We start from the raw sequence: 19,800 nt of genomic DNA on the forward strand, positions 1-19,800 counted from the left end.
TGCTTACTTTGCAAGGCAAACATTTGCAATAAAATCTCACGTGATATGTGGAGGAGGAGTTCCTGCTGCAACACACTCGAGTTCCAGTGGATTATGGACAAGTACGTGTCTGTCGCTGGCTTCATCACTCCCTTCTATGATTGGTGGCACTGTACACACACAGAAAAAATAGCCTGAGAGATTTGGTGCATCCAAGATACATGCACAGTGCAAGCACAAAGCAAACAATCAACTACCTCCCATGCATTTTTGGAGTACTGTCTTCATTCCATTGCGTGCAGCAGAATACTGCACATCGTTGTTTGTTCAAGCTGCAATTTCATTTGTATTCTCGGGAAGCAAACAAACCTCACTGTCCATTTAACCTCTGCTAAAATTATGCATCAATTATCCTTTTAAAATGTTGATATTTTCTTGCACATAGTTACAGAGACCACTCTTTGTAATTATCTGATCAAGCTTGCAAAGAAGAATTGGAAAGAAGTATAAATACCAGAACACATTTTGCTTTTTAAAATATGCCTTGAATAATGAGAATGAATATGATCTAGCCTGGTTTTTGCACAGATTTGCTGCTGTAGTCCTCAAGGAGTGAGAGAAATAAAAGCCTTTCACGTTACAGAAATTAGGCCCATTGTATAAATGACACTGACTGAGGTTTTAGAGTTGCTCCAAGAATTATAGACTCATATCCTACCTGGGGCACGTACATGGAATTCAACTCAACATTCACTGAAATTATGGAATGTTGCAAATGCTTGTAATAGCAAGAGAAATAAAAAAAGATAAGCACGGGAACAATTGAGCTGAAAATGTTTTCTCTTGGTATATATCATAATCTTAACACCCTTTTAGGAACATTTTAACTGGGTGAAAAATATATTGAAACATCTTTATGTACCAGGCTGGCTGGATGTAATTATAATATTCCACTAAAATTATTCATTTTCAAGAGGTTATGTTTCCCAGCAATGATGAGTCAGATATTTACAGTATATGGTTACTTTTGTGCTCATGCCAGTGTTTGAACCCCATCTCTGCCCTCTGTGTGTGGTGGTTTAACCATACACTCATATTTCCTTACCCAAAACAATGATCGTGTACTCGGTTTTGCTTTCTCCGGCGATACTGCTAGCCACGCACATGTATCCACCTGCATTAGATACAGCTGCATTGAGGATCTCTAACTTTCTACCTCCCTGAAGGACACGGATGTTATCACTCGCTTCCACAGGTACCCCATCCTTCAACCAGGTGAGAACAGGAGGGGGGTAGCCAGAAGCTTCACATTCCAGAACCACCGAGCTACTGGCAGTAACCTTCTTATGCTGAGGAACACCAGGTCTTCCTCCTTCAATGTTGGGAGGAACTAGAAAATAAAAAGAAATCAAAATAAATATGCAACTAATATATTTAAAATATTATACTCTTATTGGAAACATCAGAGCGGATTTTCGTCAGGATGATCCCGCCGATCCTCAAAAATGGCAGGCAGCGAGGTTCTTGTTTATCATAGATTATCATAGAATTTACAGTGCAGAAGGAGGCCATTCGGCCCATCGAGTCTGCACCGGCTCTTGGAAAGAGCACCCTCCCCATGTTCAGCACCTCCACCCTATCCCCATAACCCAGTAACCCCACCCAACACTAAGGGCAATTTTGGACACTAAGGGCAATTTATCATGGCCAATCCACCTAACCTGTACATCTTTGGACTGTGGGAGGAAACCGGAGCACCCGGAGGAAACCCACGCACACACGGGGAGGATGTGCAGACTCCGCACAGCCAGTGACCCAAGCCGGAATCGAACCTGGGACCCTGGAGCTGTGAAGCAATTGTGCTATCCACAATGCTACCGTGCTGCCCTTATCTTTCAGGCTCTCCCGGTCTTTATACCAAAGGCCTTTTTTCGGAAAATGGACACGATCATCTTGGACATTGTGTGGGCGGGGAAGGTGCTGAGGGTGGGGAGGACCCTGCTACAGAGGCAGAGGCAGAAGGGGGGGGTTGGCGCTGCCGAACATGCTTCACTATTATTGGGCGGCGAATGTGGACAAGGTGCGGCGGTGGTGGGAAGGAGAAGGGGTAGAGTGGGTAGGATGGAGGAGGAATCTTGCAAGGGGTCTAGTTTGAGGGCTATGGTGACGTCAGCATTGCCAATGGCTCCGAGTAGGTATTCGGGGAGCCCAGTGGTGCAGTCCACAGTGAAGATATGGAATCAGCTGAAGTGGCATTTTAGGATGGAAAGGATGTCGGTGCTAACGCCGCTGTGAGAGGATCATGGGTTTGAGCCGGGGAGATGGATAGTGTATATGGGAAGTGGAGGGAAGTGGGACTGGTCAAGGTGAGGGATTTGTATTTGGAGGAAGGGTTCGCCAGTCTGGAGGAGCTAAGGGAGAGGGTAGAGCTGCCGAAGGGGTAGTGAGTTCAGGTATCTGCAGGTTAGGGACTTTGCATGAAAGATCTGGAGGGGTTCCCTAGGTTGCCGAAATACATCCTGCTGGAGCGACTGCTGCTTCTGGATGTGGAAGGGGAGGGAAGAATTGGGAATATATATAAGTGGCTGGGGGAGCAGGGAGGTGAGCGGGTGGTAAAGATCAAGGAGAAATGGGAAGCGGAGTTGGGAGGGGAGATCAATTGGGGAGTATGGAGTGAGGCACTGCGTAGGGTAAACGGAACCTCCTTTTGTGCAAGGATCAGCCTGGTACAGTTTAAAGTGGTGCACAGGGTGCATATGACTCGGGCGAGAATGAGTGGGTTTTTTCAGGGGGTAGCAGATGAGTGTGAGAGGTGTGGGCGGGGGCCAGCGAATCATGCACACATGTTTTGGGGTTGTGAAAAATTGGGAAGATTCTGGGCGGGAGTGTTCACGGTCTTAGCCAGGATAGTGGAGGAGGGAGTGGACCCGGACCCTTTGGTGGCGATATTTGGGGTTTCAGAGAAGCCAGAGCTCATGGAGAGGAGGAAGGCTGATGTTGTGGCCTTCGCCTCTCTGATTGCACGGCGACAAATTTTGCTAGAGTGGTGGTCGGCATTGCCACCGGGGGTAGCAGCTTGGTTGGGTGACCTGTCCGACTCCCTGTGGTTAGAAAGATAAAGTATGAGTTAAGGGGCTCTTCAGGGGGGTTTGAGGAAAGGTGGGGGATGTTTGTGACCGTGTTTGAGGAGCTATTCATCGCAGGGAGCGGGGGGAGGGTGCAAAAGGGGAAAAATCTGTACAGACTGTATAGTTGATTGTTGGGAAGTATGTTTCCCGGGTTGTTTATTCGCTGCAATCTGCTTTGATACATGTTTGTAATAAAACACGTTTAAAAAAAAAAAAAATGGCAGGCAGTCTAATTTTTGCCAGAAGGAGTACGGCAGGGTGTGACTCACAAGCGGAGATCCAAACTCAGCAATGCCATTTGAACTTGGTGCTAAAGATACCCCACTTTGGCTAGTCCAAGGTACTTAACCTGCATTGCTGGAGTCACAAATGTATGCAGTAGATGTAACTGATCTTGAAGGGCAGATAATGTCTATTTAAGTGTCGTATTCTAAATTTTTACAAATTCCTCTTCCAATTAAACATGAAAAAAAACAGATTGAAGCTGCCAGTAGAAGTTTTTTTAAAACTCTGCTGGACTACTTTGACAAGCCATCTGGTGTAGTTTAGAAAAAAATACCATTTGGCCATTGTTAGGACAATAAAAAGTAGTTTTAAGAGATTTATATTTGTATTGGTAAACATTAGAAATAAGATACAGTTTTAGGTGGGTTTAATTTACGTTTCTATGTCTGGAAGGGACCCGATTTATTCTGGATAACGGTATTTGTATGTGTGGAGATTGGTTTCAGTTCCAACTGGGATTCAATTGTGATAAAGAGAGCTACGGCATAAAAAATAAATGTAGTTGCTATATGAATTTAGAGGCCATTGTAAGAGAAAAAAACTTTCCTTTGTTCCTTGGTGTTAGCTGGAAGCTACAGGAGTTGGGGATGGGCAGCTGGAGAGAACATCTCTCTCAGCTTTGCTAGAAGACAAGCCATACAATGGAGTAATGGCTAAGAAAGCCAGTTTCATGACATGGATTCATGTCGCATTACATTCACCTCCCACCATCTGGCCTGGGCTTGCGAAATCCTACCAACTGTCCTGGCTTGAGAGGGTTACCCTCTCTCTGGCTCTGTAAAAACTTAATTACCTGCAAATGCTTGCATTCAAAGTATCGTCCTGCATCTTTGACTTTGTCCATATAAATGTTTCTGGAACCTACCTCTTCATTCACCTGAGGAAGGAGCAGTGCTCCGAAAGCTAGTGATTTGAAACAAACCTGTTGGACTTTAACCTGGTGTTGTAAGACTTCTTACTGTCCTCAGGAAACTAGAGAAGTGAAGAACAGTTTCCAGACAGCCTGATATTAAAGGAACAAAGAGGAACTGGGAGCAGAACTGATAATTTCAAGTCACACAAGTATAAAGGAACTGGCTAGTGAGGAGTCAGTCATATATCTGGAGTGGTTCCTAAAGTTTGCAATGGGCTGGATTCCCCATTTTGGAAACTAAGTGTTACTGTCGTAATTGAATAGCATGCGATTCCCGTTTCCGTCGGGGGCAGTATTTGTTCCCCAATTCAGGACATACAAATAGGCCTGCACTCGGCCCACGTGAATTGCGAGCAATTCCCATTCCCTGCAGCATCAGATTGTCTGGAGCCAAAATTCTCACTGAAGAATTTGACAAGTTAGAGCTGCTTCTAAGCATTGCACTCACTGCACATTCGCATTACAGCCAAGAAGATGGTTCAAAGAAGACCTGTCTCCTATTTTGTGAAAGTGAAGTGGACATCGTGGAGAGGGGGGGGGAGGGAGGAGGGGAGTCAAGGTTATTAATCATAAAATTCCTGCTGTGCAGAAGGAGGCCATTTGACCCCAGTGTTCACTTACCCTCCAAAAGAGCACTCTACACAAGTCTACTCATTCTATCCCCTAACCTAACCTGCACATCCCTGGACACTTAAGGGCAATCCACCCTCTCCCCCAGGGTGGGGTGGAGACTCAAGCCCACTATAGTCAGCAGTCCCTGGGAGGAGGAGGCAGGGGCGGTCGTGCCTCACAAGAAGGACCGGAACTCAATGCCACAAAAGGTGAATGACCTCAATTGGACAGCTTGGGTGAGTCACCATCTCTGTGCCCCTGGGAAGACTCCTCACATTACCACCCAATCCCGGAGAGGCCAACCATACCCCACCCACCTGCATCTTGCTTACAACCCACCTTCCACCAAATCCCACCACATGCATTGTCCTCTTTGGCCAGGAGCCTTGCACACGCATGCCACCAGTTACCGACCCCCCCCACGTAGAACTCACCTCCCAGCGTCTCACCATGTCATTTCACGGTCCCCAAGGATAACAGGCGTGACAGGAAGAAGACTGGATGGAGTATTCCTGAATTGCAAGTCCTCATCCCAGGAGATGGCAATGCAGCTAGCGGGCGAGGCAGGGGAAAGGGCAGTGGCTGACATGGAGGTTGGCATGTGGCAAACAAGTGAGAGCCCAATGCAAAGCGAATGTCCCTACAGAAAGTAAGTCAACCTTCTTCCACAGACCAGTCCTTCCCAAGAACTCATCCCATGAGTTTTGTCTTGCAGGATCTCCATCAGATAAGGCCAGGCTATTTGGGGTCGCAGCCCCCAGCCACATCCTCAGATCATCACTCTTTTTGTCACTACTGTCAGCAGCAACCCACACCATCGCTGAGACTATCACCATGGACGAGCATTTTGGTGAGGAGGCTCCTGGATCACCTTCTGGTGCACACTTCATACATGCTGCAGCACATCAGGTGGAAGCAGGGACTCGCGAGGGAGCAGGAGGTCAGAGGGCTGTCCGATCCCAAGGAACAGCTGTCTTCTGGACAGATGTTGAGTTTCCGGAAAGTTTGATCCCATCACTGGTAGAGATGCAGATACAACGCCTGCAGTAACAGCCGGAGGTGTCCAACCACCATCAGGCATAGGAGATGGTACTCACAATGCATGGTACCCAGGCTAACATTGAACGGGTGGCATCCAGAGTGGAAGACCTGGGGCAAGAGGTCAGAGCCATGGGTCAGGATGTCAAGGCATGGGACACATAGTGCGGCCAATGGCTGAGGCACAGGACAGGGAAGTCCAGTCACAGGCAGACATGTACTGAGCCCACATGGACACTGCTGCAATGCTCCAGAGCGTGGCCAATCACAAAGGACCATGGCTGAGGGCATTGGCAGGGTGCTGACTGACCTTAGCCAGTCACAGAGGGACACATGGCAGGCTCCGTGCTCCATGGCTCAGAGGAGCGCCAGCCTCCAGCACTGGCAGCGCTAGGGGATGGTGGAGCCTCTGGAGCTCACTCAAGCCTCACTTCCATCCCATGGAATAGCCTGGGGGCCAGCGAGAACCCGAGGGAGGAGGAAGTGATGGGGCTTATGCGGTGCCTCCTGCAGTGGGGGTGGGGCAGGACCCCCATGACACATGACTGTCCCACATGGCACCACCCTCAACGAGAAGTGGCAGGGCACGAGGCCAGAAGTGTGAGCCCGTCTTGTACAACAGCTTACCCAGTGAGTGAGCCCTAACCGTTCACCATCTGCCACTTAATTATAATGGGCCTCCAGGTGGGTCTGGGGCCTCCGCAAAGACATCATCAGCTATGAACTCAGCAGGTAACCCTTGTCGATCAAGAGCCAACCCCTCACCTTAGGGAACGTCTTGAATGTGCCGGGAACCTTGTGCGCCAGGATAAAATCATTGTGGATGCTGCCTGGATATCGGGTGCAGACATGCATGATTTGCAGCTGGTGGTCGCACATCAACAGCAAATTCCGGGAGTGGAACCCCTTCCTATTGATGAAGTACACCTGCTGATCAACCGGTGCTCGGAGGGGGACATGCATTCCATGAATAACCCCTTGGATCTGGGGCATGCCAGCAGTGGTGGCGAAGCCTGCTGCTCGGGCATCCTGAAAGGTGATATAGTCCTATGTCCAGGCACATAGGCATCCGTTACAACATGGATGCATCTGTGTGTGGACATTTGTAAACTCCAACACAGGTCCCCACTTGAGCCCTGGAATGATCACGAGGCATAAAAGCTCAGGGCAACCAAGACCTTGACAGCCACCCGGAGCAGGTTCGATCCCCTAGGTCCCCGCGGTGCTAGGTGTGCCACCATCTGGCACAGGTGGTGCACGGTCTCTCTGCTGAGCCGGAGTTCCTGAAAGGACAGGTGCTGATGGTATATACATGCCCTGATGTGGTGCCTCCATCGCACCTCCTCCTTGGCCTGTTGGATGGCCTGCACGTGCCTCACCAGCTGACTCCTGCTCTTCTGGGGCAGGCTTCTCTTGTGCAGGGTCCTCCCTGAGCTGACGCTGCTCCTCCAGCCTCAGGTGTGTCTGAAATATCAGCAGCGGCCAGATTTGTAGCAGGCATAGCTGGCTGGACTCCCTGGGGCGGCAGGGAGTATTGCCTTGACCATCCAAAGCCACCAGGTTGGGACAGAGAACTGGTCATATTTCCTGGCCGGGAGCAGGATGAATGGGATCAGGGGCACGATGGACATGCAGCACTTGGAGACAGCTCCTGGTCCTGAGGGGTGGGCTCGCTGATAGTATCACTGCTGAGGCTTCACTCAGAGAGGCTGGGTACCAGGGAGTGTTCCAAAGGCCACAATGCATGTGTCCTTTGTTTGGGATGAGCTTTCCTAATTCCTTGCTTCCTGTGTTGTGAAGCTGCACTGAGGAGCACCTGGTGTGCCAGTGATTAAACATGGCCATGTCCTCCTTGTTGATGACACTGCTGGGGTCTCTGGTTTCCCCGAGTGGCTGGCTGGGTGGGTTCCCCGCATGACCAGAAGCTTCTGAACACCTGCAGGACAGGTCAAGCAATCAGCAGTTCGAGCAGTCAGGGGTTTGTTAGTAGCACCACAAAGGGATGCGTTTAAATCACATACTGCATCAATGGCAGTCAGAGACAGGCCACCCTGATCCTAAGGGGGACACTCCGAGTCCATGGACCAAGTCATTCTCCGCTATTTTCCCCAGGCCAGGCAGTCGCCTCCCAGCAAGCCTGACAATTTTTGCGATTTTCTGAGACTTTTCTTGCTCCCTCTCGGTAACTGGTGGCATGGTGCCCAGGCCCAGCTTGTAAATACTTGCAACAATTCGCACCCACAAGACATTTGCCCGCGAGGGGTGACGCATTGCAGAGGAGTGGAGCATGAAGTGTCTAACCCGCTAATGATATCTAAATCCATACAAATTACATTTTTGCATGTGCCCGCTAACGTGGGGCGCAAACTTCATTAATGCCGTCAGTGGGAGATTGGAGCATGGCGTCGGGCACAAATGATAACTTTTCCATTGCTATTCCTTGCGCAATTACAATTAGAATCATAGAAAAGTTACAGCACAGAAGGAGGCCATTCTGCCCATCATGTCCATGCCAGCCCTCGGACACCCAGGTGCCCTTTCTAATTCCACCTTCCTAAACTCGGTCTAGAGCCCTGCAGCTTAGAGCAGTCATTTTCAAATCCAGCGACGCGACCCGTGGGTGGGTCACGGGCTGATGTTGGGAGAGTCGCAGGGCCATGCATCGCGCCACTCCCGATAACAGGAAGTAGTGCTCAGTGACGTAACCAGCTTTCAGAATGCCAGCCTTTCCGCGCCTGCTTGCCCCCTCAGCAGTGGACAGATAAGGCACCAGGAATTCAAGTCAATGTGATCAGACCTTGAATTGGCAACGCCCTATGTTCCACCTTACAGTTAAGGACTATTCATTTTTGATTGGTCAGGAGTTGAAAATCAAACTAGTGGAGGCTCCTGGGAAGGGGATCCGATTAGACTAATGATGACTGATACTAAAGGAAACCTGACTGCATATAACGGCACGTATTCTGTCTGTGGCCATAAGGTTACCAGAAAATTGGCAAAGTTCCTGCTATTTGGGATACGTAGTCCCTCATGTGCATCCCGTTCAGCAATTGCAGGACTATCCCCATCACAGGACGACACAAAGTATTATGACATGGGCACAAATGCTGGGAATAATGATACCACCATTAGGAATAGCCACTAATGCATACGAACTACGCAAACTATGAGACAGCCTTGAGCAGGTAGCTAATGATATTGCAGAATAGGATGGCTCTTGATTTATTGTTAGCTGAAAAGGGAGGCAATTGTGCCCTGATTGGCAGTGACTGTTGCACGTACATCCCTGATAACTCAGAGAAAATTGATAATCTGGTGGATCACATTCGTAGAGAGGTAACAAGATTACATGAAAATGAGGGATGGGACTTTGGCTTTGGATGGTAGGATCATTAGGACAGGGGATTGTGTTCTGGATTATAATTGTCATTATAATCTTGATTGTCGTATGGTTACTGTTTTAATGTTGCGCAAGATATATTTTTATTGCACAAACACGGGAACAGCCCTAGCCACCTTGCCTCCTTGCTAACAGGCTCATAACACGCAGGGAACTGTCATACGTCTGTTCCCCTTACATTATAAACCACCCTTCTCTACGGAGGAGACGATAATTTACTAAAAGTTGTTGATCAAAAGATCAACAAGCAGGGACTTGTGGAAGGGAAATTAATGAGTTGCCAACTTAGAAGCATGCTGGGAAATGCTTGACTATATAGTTTAATACTGCTTTTGAAAGAAAATAAGTAGGTCAGGTAACATAAACAAAATACTACTTAATATTTTGGTCTCGGCCTTATTATGATAACACATTGTCCTCCGAAAGATGACAAAATGTGTACTCGAATTGTTTTTGGCCAAGGGGAAGAACATACGTACTACGTATTTCATCTTACATACTTTCCAAGGTCTATTTAAAATAAACATGGCTGTTTACTTCAAGCTGTTATTTCAGACTATAAAGATATGCTTTCTTCAATCGAATCTCAGAGTGCAGTGTACTGGCTATTCAGCCAGAACACTCTCTCCCGCAAATATATTTGTGTAAATAAATTTCCTTAAATCGAATTTCGAGGAATTTGTCTTTATTATAATTTCCATGACAGTGTACCTTCAGAGGGACCGGCAGTCTGGGGGCTTGGCGTTACACAACTTTCTCCTGTATTATTGGGCTGCCAATGTGGAGAAGGTGCTGGGTTGGTATAGAGAGTTGAATACCATACGGGGGAGGATGGAGGCAAGTTCGTGTGAGGGATCGGGCTTATGGGTTCTGATGGCGCGCCACTCTCATTCTCCCCAACAAAGTATATCTCGAGCCCGATGGTGATTTCTACTTTGAAGATATGGAGGCAGTTCAGGCAACATTACAAGCACCATGTCATTGTTTACCCCTATCTGTGGTAAGCATTTATTTGCATCATTGTGTTTGGATGCAACTTTCAAGGTATGGGAAGGGAAGGGGTTATTCAGGGATAGTTTGACATCTGGATGAAACTTAAATTATCAGGCGCACACCTGTTCCAATACTTTCAGTTCCGCGACTTATTCCGTGGGGCTGGCCCTACTTTTCCAGCAGCATCGCAACCCTCCCTGCTGGGGGAATCTTATTGTTTACGAGGTTTGGAGGGGGGGAACATTTCAAATATTTATGGTGGGATCATTTCAGTGGAATCTCCGCCATTGGATCAGGTGAGGGCGAAAGAGGAGGAGGAGCTGGCGCCCATTCTAGATGTGAACCTGTGGAATGAAACCCCATGAAGGGTAAATTCCACCCCATCCTGTGCAGTTTCAGCCTGATCCAGTTTAAGGTGGTACACAGAACTCACCTGACTAAAACTAGGATGAGGGTTTTTTTGCTGAAGCGGGGATGGGTATGAGCGGTGCTCTTGTGGGCCCGTTAGTCACACCCACATGCTCTGGCCATGTCTGAAGATGTTAAACCTTTGAGTCTCCTTCTTTAGCACCATGCAGTTCTTACATTGATCTGGAGCCTTGTCCATTGGTGGCCACCTCTGGGGTATCAGACTCACCGGGGTTACAGACCGGGTGAAGGCAGATGTCTTGCCTGCTGATAGCCTGGAGGTGAGGTCTGCCGGGATGGAGAGCTTCCTCTCCGCTTAGTGCTTCGGCCTGGTTGGGTGACCTTATGGAGTTCTTATACCTGGCAAAGGTCAAGTACACCATTAGGGGTGGGTGGAGGGGTTCTACCTGAGGTGACAGCCATTTACTTCATACTTCAAAGAATTAATTACCATCAGCTGTGTGTGTGTGTGGGGGGGGGGGGGGTGGTAGAGTATAGTTATGGGACATGGGGGGGTTATAACGGTGGTTGAATTTGAAAAATCTTTCATAAAATCTTTTTTAAAAGAAGATTCTGTGGTAAAGTTAGAGTGAAAGCTCTGTTCAGAGAGTCCTTTCATCTGGGGGTATTCTGAGGAAGAAATCAAAATTAACTTGGTTTTAGTGTGGAGTGTGTTTTAAAAAAGGACTTTTGTGCTAATCAGACAATTGTAGCTTCAGATGTACTGTGTCATCCATGTTAATCTTAAAACCTGTGTGTAATTGTTAATCTAAGGAGGGAGCAAAGGAGTGTTGTTTTATAACCCATTTTTTCATGTTTAATGAATGTATTTTTTCTTGTTGTTACAACTAATAAGCATTCCAGTAACTCTGTTCTTCCACGTTTGATTAGAAAAAGTAAAAGCTTGAGCCAGGGTTGCATTCTGAGACCTTCCTAACCAGTTCTAACATCAACTGGGACTGTAACACCGTGTGGTTTCAATAGAGATTTTCCCTGAAATTCCACCAAGGGTTATTATTATGTAATTATGAATGCTTGGCTGAGTTTCAAAAGCTACTGTTATCTCCGCTGAGGCTTCTGAGTTAGTAGATTGACTGACTGTTTAAAAAGGTTATTAAGGGATTTCATGTGGGGTCTGAATAGAAGTTTGTTTTTCATAAGAGATTAACCACTTGAGAAGACTTAAAAGCTTTAGTGAGAGTTTTTTCATCACTGTAAAGCATGTAGGACAAGGCTTTTTTAAAAAATCTCCACTTGTTTCCTGAGGTCTGCACATTTTGGATACTGGGTAAGTTGCTGAACATGTGTCACTGGACATATGATGGTGCATGGTTGGTATGGAGATATGAGGGGCCATGGGGGGGGTGAAGACCATGGGGGCTTAGGGGGTGGACAAATGAGGAGTTGTGAGGGATGAGGGAAAGCGGACCTAACAATATCCAAAACAAATGGGACAAAAGTCCCATGGGTCTAAGCTGGGCCTTCTAACCAGCCTGCATCAGCACTCACCTAGGGCCGGCAGGCTCCCACTCTCGCCTCCACGGAGCGAAAATTAAGTCTAACAGGGCCTTTTAAACTCTGGTGAGTCGGCTGAATCAAGCAGCAAAAATCCAGCCCATTGTGTCAGTTCCCTCATGGCAGATAGAAATCATGGTTCTGAACTCTCAACTGGGTGAAGAAACTGATAAAAGCTGGAATGTTACAACTAGCCTTATTATTTCCAGCTTACGGAGAGGAGTAAAAATCAGCCATTGTTCTTTTTTCTGATAATTAATTTGAAACCATCTTCAGAATGGAGAGGTCTCCTTATGCCTTTGCAAATATTTATTTTTCAAATAACATCAAGAAAATTAATCTGATTTGCTTCGTGAAAATTGGCGATATTTCGACTATTTCACAATATTTCACTCTGGAACATCCTGACAGAATGAACTTGCTTTTATAATCGCACTTTTCATGTCGGCATGGATTTAAATGTTTTACAGCCAACAAAGTGCTTTTGGCCTATGTCCATTCTAGTCTGAAAACGCCCAATCTCGTCTGATCTTGGAAGCTAAGCAAACACAGGCCTGGTTAGTAGTTGGATGGGAGACTGCCTGGGAATACCAGGTGCGTAGGCTTTTACGGCCAGCAGAGACTGCTCACGCCACCTGCTCTCCACACAACAAAGTACTTTTGAATTGCTGTTGTTTTTAGGTAAACACAGCAGTAGGAGATCCTAGAAATAACAATGAGATGAATGGCCATTTAATTTTCTTCTGATGTTGGTGAGAATGAGAAAGGTGCTTCCTAGATGAAAATCTTGCCTGTCCTATATGAGCATGACATGTGGGAATAAGGCAATCCTAGACTCTGATGGCATTTGGTGGTGAATAGCTTGCTGCTGCTCATAGGTTCAAACTTGGTTGAGATATTATAGAAAGAGTAGGCAGTACCTGTGGAGCCATATTCCACTCTGATTCACCATCTTCAGAAAAGAAAGGAAGAAAAATGGAAGGCAATACAAAAATACATTGAGCAATTCATATTCAAAGATGTGGCATTCACTTAAATGTGGCAACATGTTTTAATTTATTGCAATTGAGCTTTTTAATTATCCTGAACAATAAATTTATATATAAACTGATCTGTGGCTTGCTGTGGTCTAAATCTCGATTTTTCATTACACCCAGAAATTGTTATACTTTTGTTATTTTCTCTTGCAAAACAACAAGGAGAGATAAAAGAAACAAATATAAACATAAATAAGAGTAAAATTATTACCATACACATCCAACACATAGAGCTTTTCAGCAATTCCAGCGACGCTGGTGACACGACAGGTATATTGGCCTGCATCCGATACATGGGCCCGAGGAATCTGGAGGAAGTGCCCTCTATTAATATATGTAGCTTGTGGACTGGAGATGATTGGTCGATCAGCTTTGTACCAAGTTATCGCAGGTAGGGGAACACCATGAGCCTCGCATTCCATGGTCATAGGGTGATTCAGCAGAACTGTCAGGTCAGTTGTGATGTTACCGCCTTTAATACTTGGTGGGACTTTTGGAATAATGATAAGAAAACAGTATAAATGTAATAATAGGCAAATTGATATAGATATCATCTACAATTTTGTAATACCTAGAAACTTCAGCAATAGAATATTAGATTTCCAGTCTTTAAGACAGACAGTGTCATACTTCAGCTTTTATGCATATTGAGAATCATCAGATATTATTGGTTGAATTTTTCCCAGATCGTGATTTAGTTATTTGACGTTGGAAATGAATATTCAGGGTGCGATTTTCCCAAAAGGGAACAAAGTTCCCGAGCAAGCGCATTTAGCAATGTGTTTTCTGGCACGCGCAGTGCTGAGAAACACATGGCTATTCACGTTGAATAAGAGGCCTAAATGGGAAATGCGCAGCCAAGGCTGCACATTGCCCCCTTTTTTAAACAGGGAGCTCCGCTTGCCGGAACTCCCCGTTGTAGCAAGAGATCACGATGCCATTTTAAAAGGCATCCCGATCTCTGAGGCCCACAAAAAAAAATCCCCAACCTCCCCACCCTGAACACAACCTAGGAGGATTGCCCGCACCCCCCAACACCCACGGCGGGCAATACCAGCCTGATCACGTGCGTGCAAAAATGTTAGCTTGGCACCATGGTAGTGCCAACCTGGCACCCTGGCAGTGCCCCTGCCAGCTGGAAGTGCCACACAGGCACCTTGGCATTGCCAGGCTGGCACCCAGGTGGCACTGCCAGTGTGGTTGGGGCAAGGCCAGGGTGCCACGCTGGCACTGCCAGGGTGCCCAGGTGACATCAGCAATGCAAGGGCACCACCCTGCCCAAAGGGCATGCAGCTGAGGGCCCCTGATCCCCTTAGAGACCCCCATGAGTGCCGTTCCGTCTGGGCCCCGTTTGTGGGGACCAGTATCAAACGGCGCATGCCTGTGTTCCCTGAGGCGAAGGGATTGTATTCCAAAGCCTTAGGTACCTTGGGAATCTGCTTCTTGCTCGTTCTAATATGCAGATTTGACAAAACCTGATCCCGCCCATTGTGGGCAGAATTTCCCTTGCAACATCTCGCGAGATTGCATTAAATCTCGCGAGGCATCTCAAGCCAGGTAAATCCCTGGAGCAGGATCTCCCGCCTTTCACGGGCTAAGCTGCGCTGGGGCGATCTGCTTTTCCGGCGCAGCGTGGCCAGAAGATCGCGCCCTCTGTCTCAGGAGGGAAATCCTGGCACAGTTGATATGGCCTGATGGCTCAGCAAGTAATTGTACCATATGGGATGGTACTGATTCCTAAAGACCAGGCAAGTCTCAGGTCGAATTCTTCATTTCTGCTGTGTTGGCTGAACTCAGGTGAGGCAGAGCTGATGGGTCTTAGTGCCCCTGGGTTAGGTAAGAGAAATCAGAAACTGACCGTTTGAGTGGACCAAATCCCATTCATTGTTAGCTAAGCTCCAACAGCAGTACATTAAGCTAACATTAACAATGGATACTCAAAATTAGTAATGTCATTAAGACCAAATAAAGAAAAACAATCCTTTGAGAAATTAGATGTATTTGTTTGGGCCTGACCATTAACTGATATTCATTTCTGTAAATGTGGTGTTAAGCTCTTAATATGCGTGGATATTTACAGTATGCGTGGATATTTATTGGTCCAGAATTATTAAAGAAACCGCAGAAACCTTTGGACATTCATGTAAATGAGCTGTTGTATGTAAATTGAATATGCAAAGCACATGCGGCTGGATTTTCCGCCCTGACACTAACTGTTGACGCCATGGTAGGATTTGTGGACCTTCACAACAGCAAAACTGGCGCTTCACCTGGACCAGTTCAGTGACTGTGGAGGGGCTAGCACCGGCGCAACGTGGAGGACGATCGATTCCAATGAAAAAGGATGTGGGATTCTCCGGGTCCATGATTGACACTCGGGAGGCTAACAAGCTGCAGCCACATATACACATTACAATCCCCACACACATTCATCCCCGCCAACAAGGTGGCACTGGTTGGGCTGGAACACGACCATCCTGCTGATGGGTCCCAGAAGGCACCTAGGGGAGTGCCCTGGTTGGACACCTATATGACCCATGGCCCTAAGTTCATAGTAGGCTTTCAACGGCGTGCGCAGTTGCATGGCTGCGTTTCCGGCTGCAGCAATGGTGTTCCGTGCCCGTCCACCCCGACCCCACAGCCCACTTCCTGGCCACCCTCCACTACTCTCCCCATCTGTGCAGAAACCCCCCAGCCAGCAGCACAACTGTCAGCAAACTATAGCAACGTTGGACACTTTCCGTACCCCAACCCTCTCCCTCAGCAGCCTGACGCCGGTTTGATGATTTTTAAAAGCACAAATGAACCGCGCCGTTGGGAACTTGGCCCATCGGAGGTGGAGAATCGCAGAGGCCCTGGCGAACACTGGGTCAGGCCCACCAATGATATGCAAACGGTGTTTACTGTATGTGCGTTCTGGACCGCATCGACGCTGCTGTCGAGATGACGGAGAATTGCGATTTGGCTCCAAATCGGCGCCTGCAGCAATTTTGGCGTTGGAACCAATTCACCGCCCAATTGCATTTCCCGATTTCGGCCTCAACCAATGGAGAATCCCGCCCATGATCTCTGTCTGCCAGAGTGGAAAATTACAAAGGGATGCATTCCTCTGCATCCCCAATAACATTTCTGTTTATTTGATTTCCCACCAGAGCAGAAGTCCACTGTTCATTACAAGTTATTGTGATCGTCCCTATAACTCTGGCCAGGACATCAGGATAGTGACCTACTGTTCTCAGATAATGCCATACAATTTTTAATAGCAATCTGATCCTCTTAACAGATAGATATGGCCTTGGTTTAATTTCTAGTCAACCCTATACATAATTGTAAGAGCACTTGATGGAAGCTGAAAAAATGTGAAAAGCGTTCTATTTCCAATGCTTATGCCCAGGAAATAGAAGGAATTTAATGATTTTTTTTGAAAAGGGAAACAGAAGTAACAGCAATATCAGTGTAGTCTAATGCTGACGGTGAACCAACATGCAGCTGGCAGTGATGTAACCTGATCGGTCAGGTTAGAAAGTAAATCCCGTAACAGCCTCCCCGAACAGGCGCCGGAATGTGGCGACTAGGGGCTTTTCACAGTAACTTAATTTGAAGCCTACTTGTGACAATAAGCAATTTTCATTTCATTTCATTTTTCAAATGCAATAACAATTTTCAAAAGAAAATTAGATATTTACTTAAAAATGAAACATTTGCAGGGCTATAGAAATGAACAAGGAATTAGGACTAATTGCTGTTTCAAAGAATTGACACAGCATGATGGGTTGAATGGTCCCGTGTTGTAAGATTCTCTGAATCTATAATACAGTTTTACAGATAGTCCAGCGGCTGCCCACAATATTATACTGCAGCATGAGTCTGAAACCTCCCTCAAATGTCCACCCACCGGTACTGCTGGACTCCTGCACGGCACTGAGACCAAGACACATCAAAGCATCCCACTTCTGAAAAAATTATATCTCACTCGTACAGTCAGCACATTCATTGCTAACTATTATTTACAGATAATATTTTGTTGCATTTTTAAATACCGGATAGAAAAAAATACTAATAATCAGATTATTTTGTCAGATTCAAAATGTAAGTTATCTTGTTATAGTGGTTGTAAATTAATTACTAGATTAATATGCATGAATCCATCCTTAGTTGCATTTCAAAATCAAGGAAACTCACTTGTTTGAGTACCTGCATTTAATTCAACTCCCTTGGATAGATAAATTGGATAGTTGTCATGATAATGGGGATTGTTGTTGTCCTGTGGGAAGTATTGAGATATGTAAGTAAGTAGGCCAAATGTTAATGTATTACCCGAGTGTATTTTGGTCTTTGGTCACAGATATTCTCTGCCCTGCAGCCATGTCAGTGAATGGATGTTTGCTCCAATATGTGATATCAGAATAGGAATTTCTAGATTATAACCTACTCCCTCTGTATCCACACTGGGTTCTGGCTGGGGCCAAAGTGGATTGAAAGCCTCTTCTCTCTGACAGCTGCTAAGAGCCTAATAATAATGTTTGAGCGTTCTGTCCACAGTTCCTAGTTAGCCCCAAGCTGTAGTTTAATATTCGGTACCACATTAAATATAATTGGACAGAAACTAGCACCACATTAATCATCTGTGGCAGCAATGCTTGCTGATCAAGCAAATTGAAATTTCACACTATTGCAGTGGAAGGCACTATTCTGTGAATAAGGTTAAGTACATTGGTGGCACAGTGTGAAGCAATCTTTACCTATCATTTGAGAAAAAAGACTTGTATTTAGACTTCCAAATCATCCCTAAAGGCTTCATGGAGAATAGGTTGCTTTAACATGTAGTGAATATTGGGTAGGTGCTAATGCCAGTTGTTCAGCACACAGTAAGATACCATAAACCACAATGGGATAAATGATTAATTAGTCTTCTCTTGGCATTGGTTGCAAGAGGAACTTTGGCCAGGACATCAGGGGAGTGACCTACTGTTCTCAGATAATGCCATACAATTTTTAATAGCAATCTGATCCTCTTAACAGATAGATATGGCCTTGGTTTAATTTCTAGTCAACCCTATACATAATTGTAAGAGCACTTGATGGAAGCTGAAAAAATGTGAAAAGCGTTCTATTTCCAATGCTCATGCCCTGGAAATGGAAGGAATTTAATGATTTTTTTGAAAAGGGAAACAGAAGTAACAGCAATATCAGTGTAGTCTAATGCTGACAGTGAACCAACATGCAGCTGGCAGTGATGTAACCTGATCGGTCAGAACTGTAACCATCCGTCCGTCATTCAGAGGGGGACTGTTCATAATGGACTGGTCTGCAGGGATCACAACAAATACATCTAATTTCTCAAAGGATTGTTTTTCTTTATTTGGTCTTAATGACATTACTAAGTTTGAGTATCAATCCTTAGTGAAAAAGGAAAACAGAATTAAAACATGGTTAAACAATAGCACAGTATTCTAGTTAAAACATGAATTATCAAGCTTTGACAGGACTTCAGCTCGGAGCACAATGATTCAAAAGCAATTGTTATTTTTGTCATTTAGTATGTTTCATATTGTATATTTATCCATCTGCTTTTCATCTGGTGTTTGGCTAATTTGCTGTGACTATTATTCTTCACAACCAACATCTGGTTTCCTTCATAATGCAAGGCAAGCTTTCTGCAGCATAACAGAGGTCAGTCTTCCTATTTCTATACATGTACCTTGTAAAAAAACTGTGGATGGAATGACTAATTTGTTTGCTTTCGCTGCATCATTCCTAACATTTGCTTATAACTGTTGTCATTGACCTTCGCATAAGGGGACCTGCATCTATCTACAGAGTCAATTAAATTTACATTTTAACCCTTTCTCGCACTGTCTGGGAGGCATTTTGTGGATTTGCAAAATTTCCCTCATTCCCATGCTTACATGGTAATACTTACACAACATGTTCTTGGAAACTTTTGAACATAACGTAATAGCGGCATAAGCTTACAATTTAATTCACTAAATCCTAAAAAGTCCTTGTAACTTCCAACCTATATATGTACATGTCTAACTTGATTCATGATATAGTGACAATCATATAGTGGGTGGGAGCATTATTCACAGTTGATGCACTATTTAGAATATCTACAGAATGAGTGCTTCTGAAAGAAATGGATGCGATTTTCATAGTCTCAGGGATCATTGGGTATTCCCAGTTTCCTTTATTTCTCTCTTTAACTGCTTCTTTTTATTTGGGGCGGAATTTAACACTTGCAGCGCTGGTCTGTCTGGGGAGCCAGTGGCAACCCCGCTGCATCCCTTCAGAGTCTTGTCTGCCAATCCGACATGTGTCCGAGGCGGGCTGCTCTTCAGTACAGGCAGTATCACTGGGAACAGTGGCTATGTCAGTAATGCAGTTGGCACAGGCTGGAGATCGGTGCTGGTACCCTGGAAGAAGGGTAGATAAGATGGCCATGGCCACATCCAGACAGTGGGGCCTCAGTGAGGAGGGTATTGGGGAGTT

General features: G+C 45.8%; 1 protein-coding gene and 1 pseudogene across 2 annotated transcripts in view; one reads left to right on the plus strand and one right to left on the minus strand.

Annotated features, from left to right (window-relative positions):
• Positions 1-19,800, minus strand: part of hmcn1 (hemicentin 1) — an 838,180-nt gene that overhangs the window by 359,162 nt on the left and 459,218 nt on the right. For both annotated transcript variants that reach the window (XM_072511251.1, XM_072511250.1), the window contains exons 31-33: positions 13,520-13,798; positions 1,085-1,369; positions 41-149 (exon numbers count right to left, since the gene is read on the minus strand). In XM_072511251.1, the coding sequence (XP_072367352.1) occupies positions 41-149; positions 1,085-1,369; positions 13,520-13,798 (673 nt within the window). The remainder of the gene's footprint in view (positions 1-40; positions 150-1,084; positions 1,370-13,519; positions 13,799-19,800) is intronic.
• On the plus strand, positions 12,759-12,876 carry LOC140427538 (5S ribosomal RNA; annotated as a pseudogene).

The sequence above is a fragment of the Scyliorhinus torazame genome, chromosome 7 (genome assembly GCF_047496885.1).
Source record: "Scyliorhinus torazame isolate Kashiwa2021f chromosome 7, sScyTor2.1, whole genome shotgun sequence".
Taxonomy (NCBI): domain Eukaryota; kingdom Metazoa; phylum Chordata; class Chondrichthyes; order Carcharhiniformes; family Scyliorhinidae; genus Scyliorhinus; species Scyliorhinus torazame.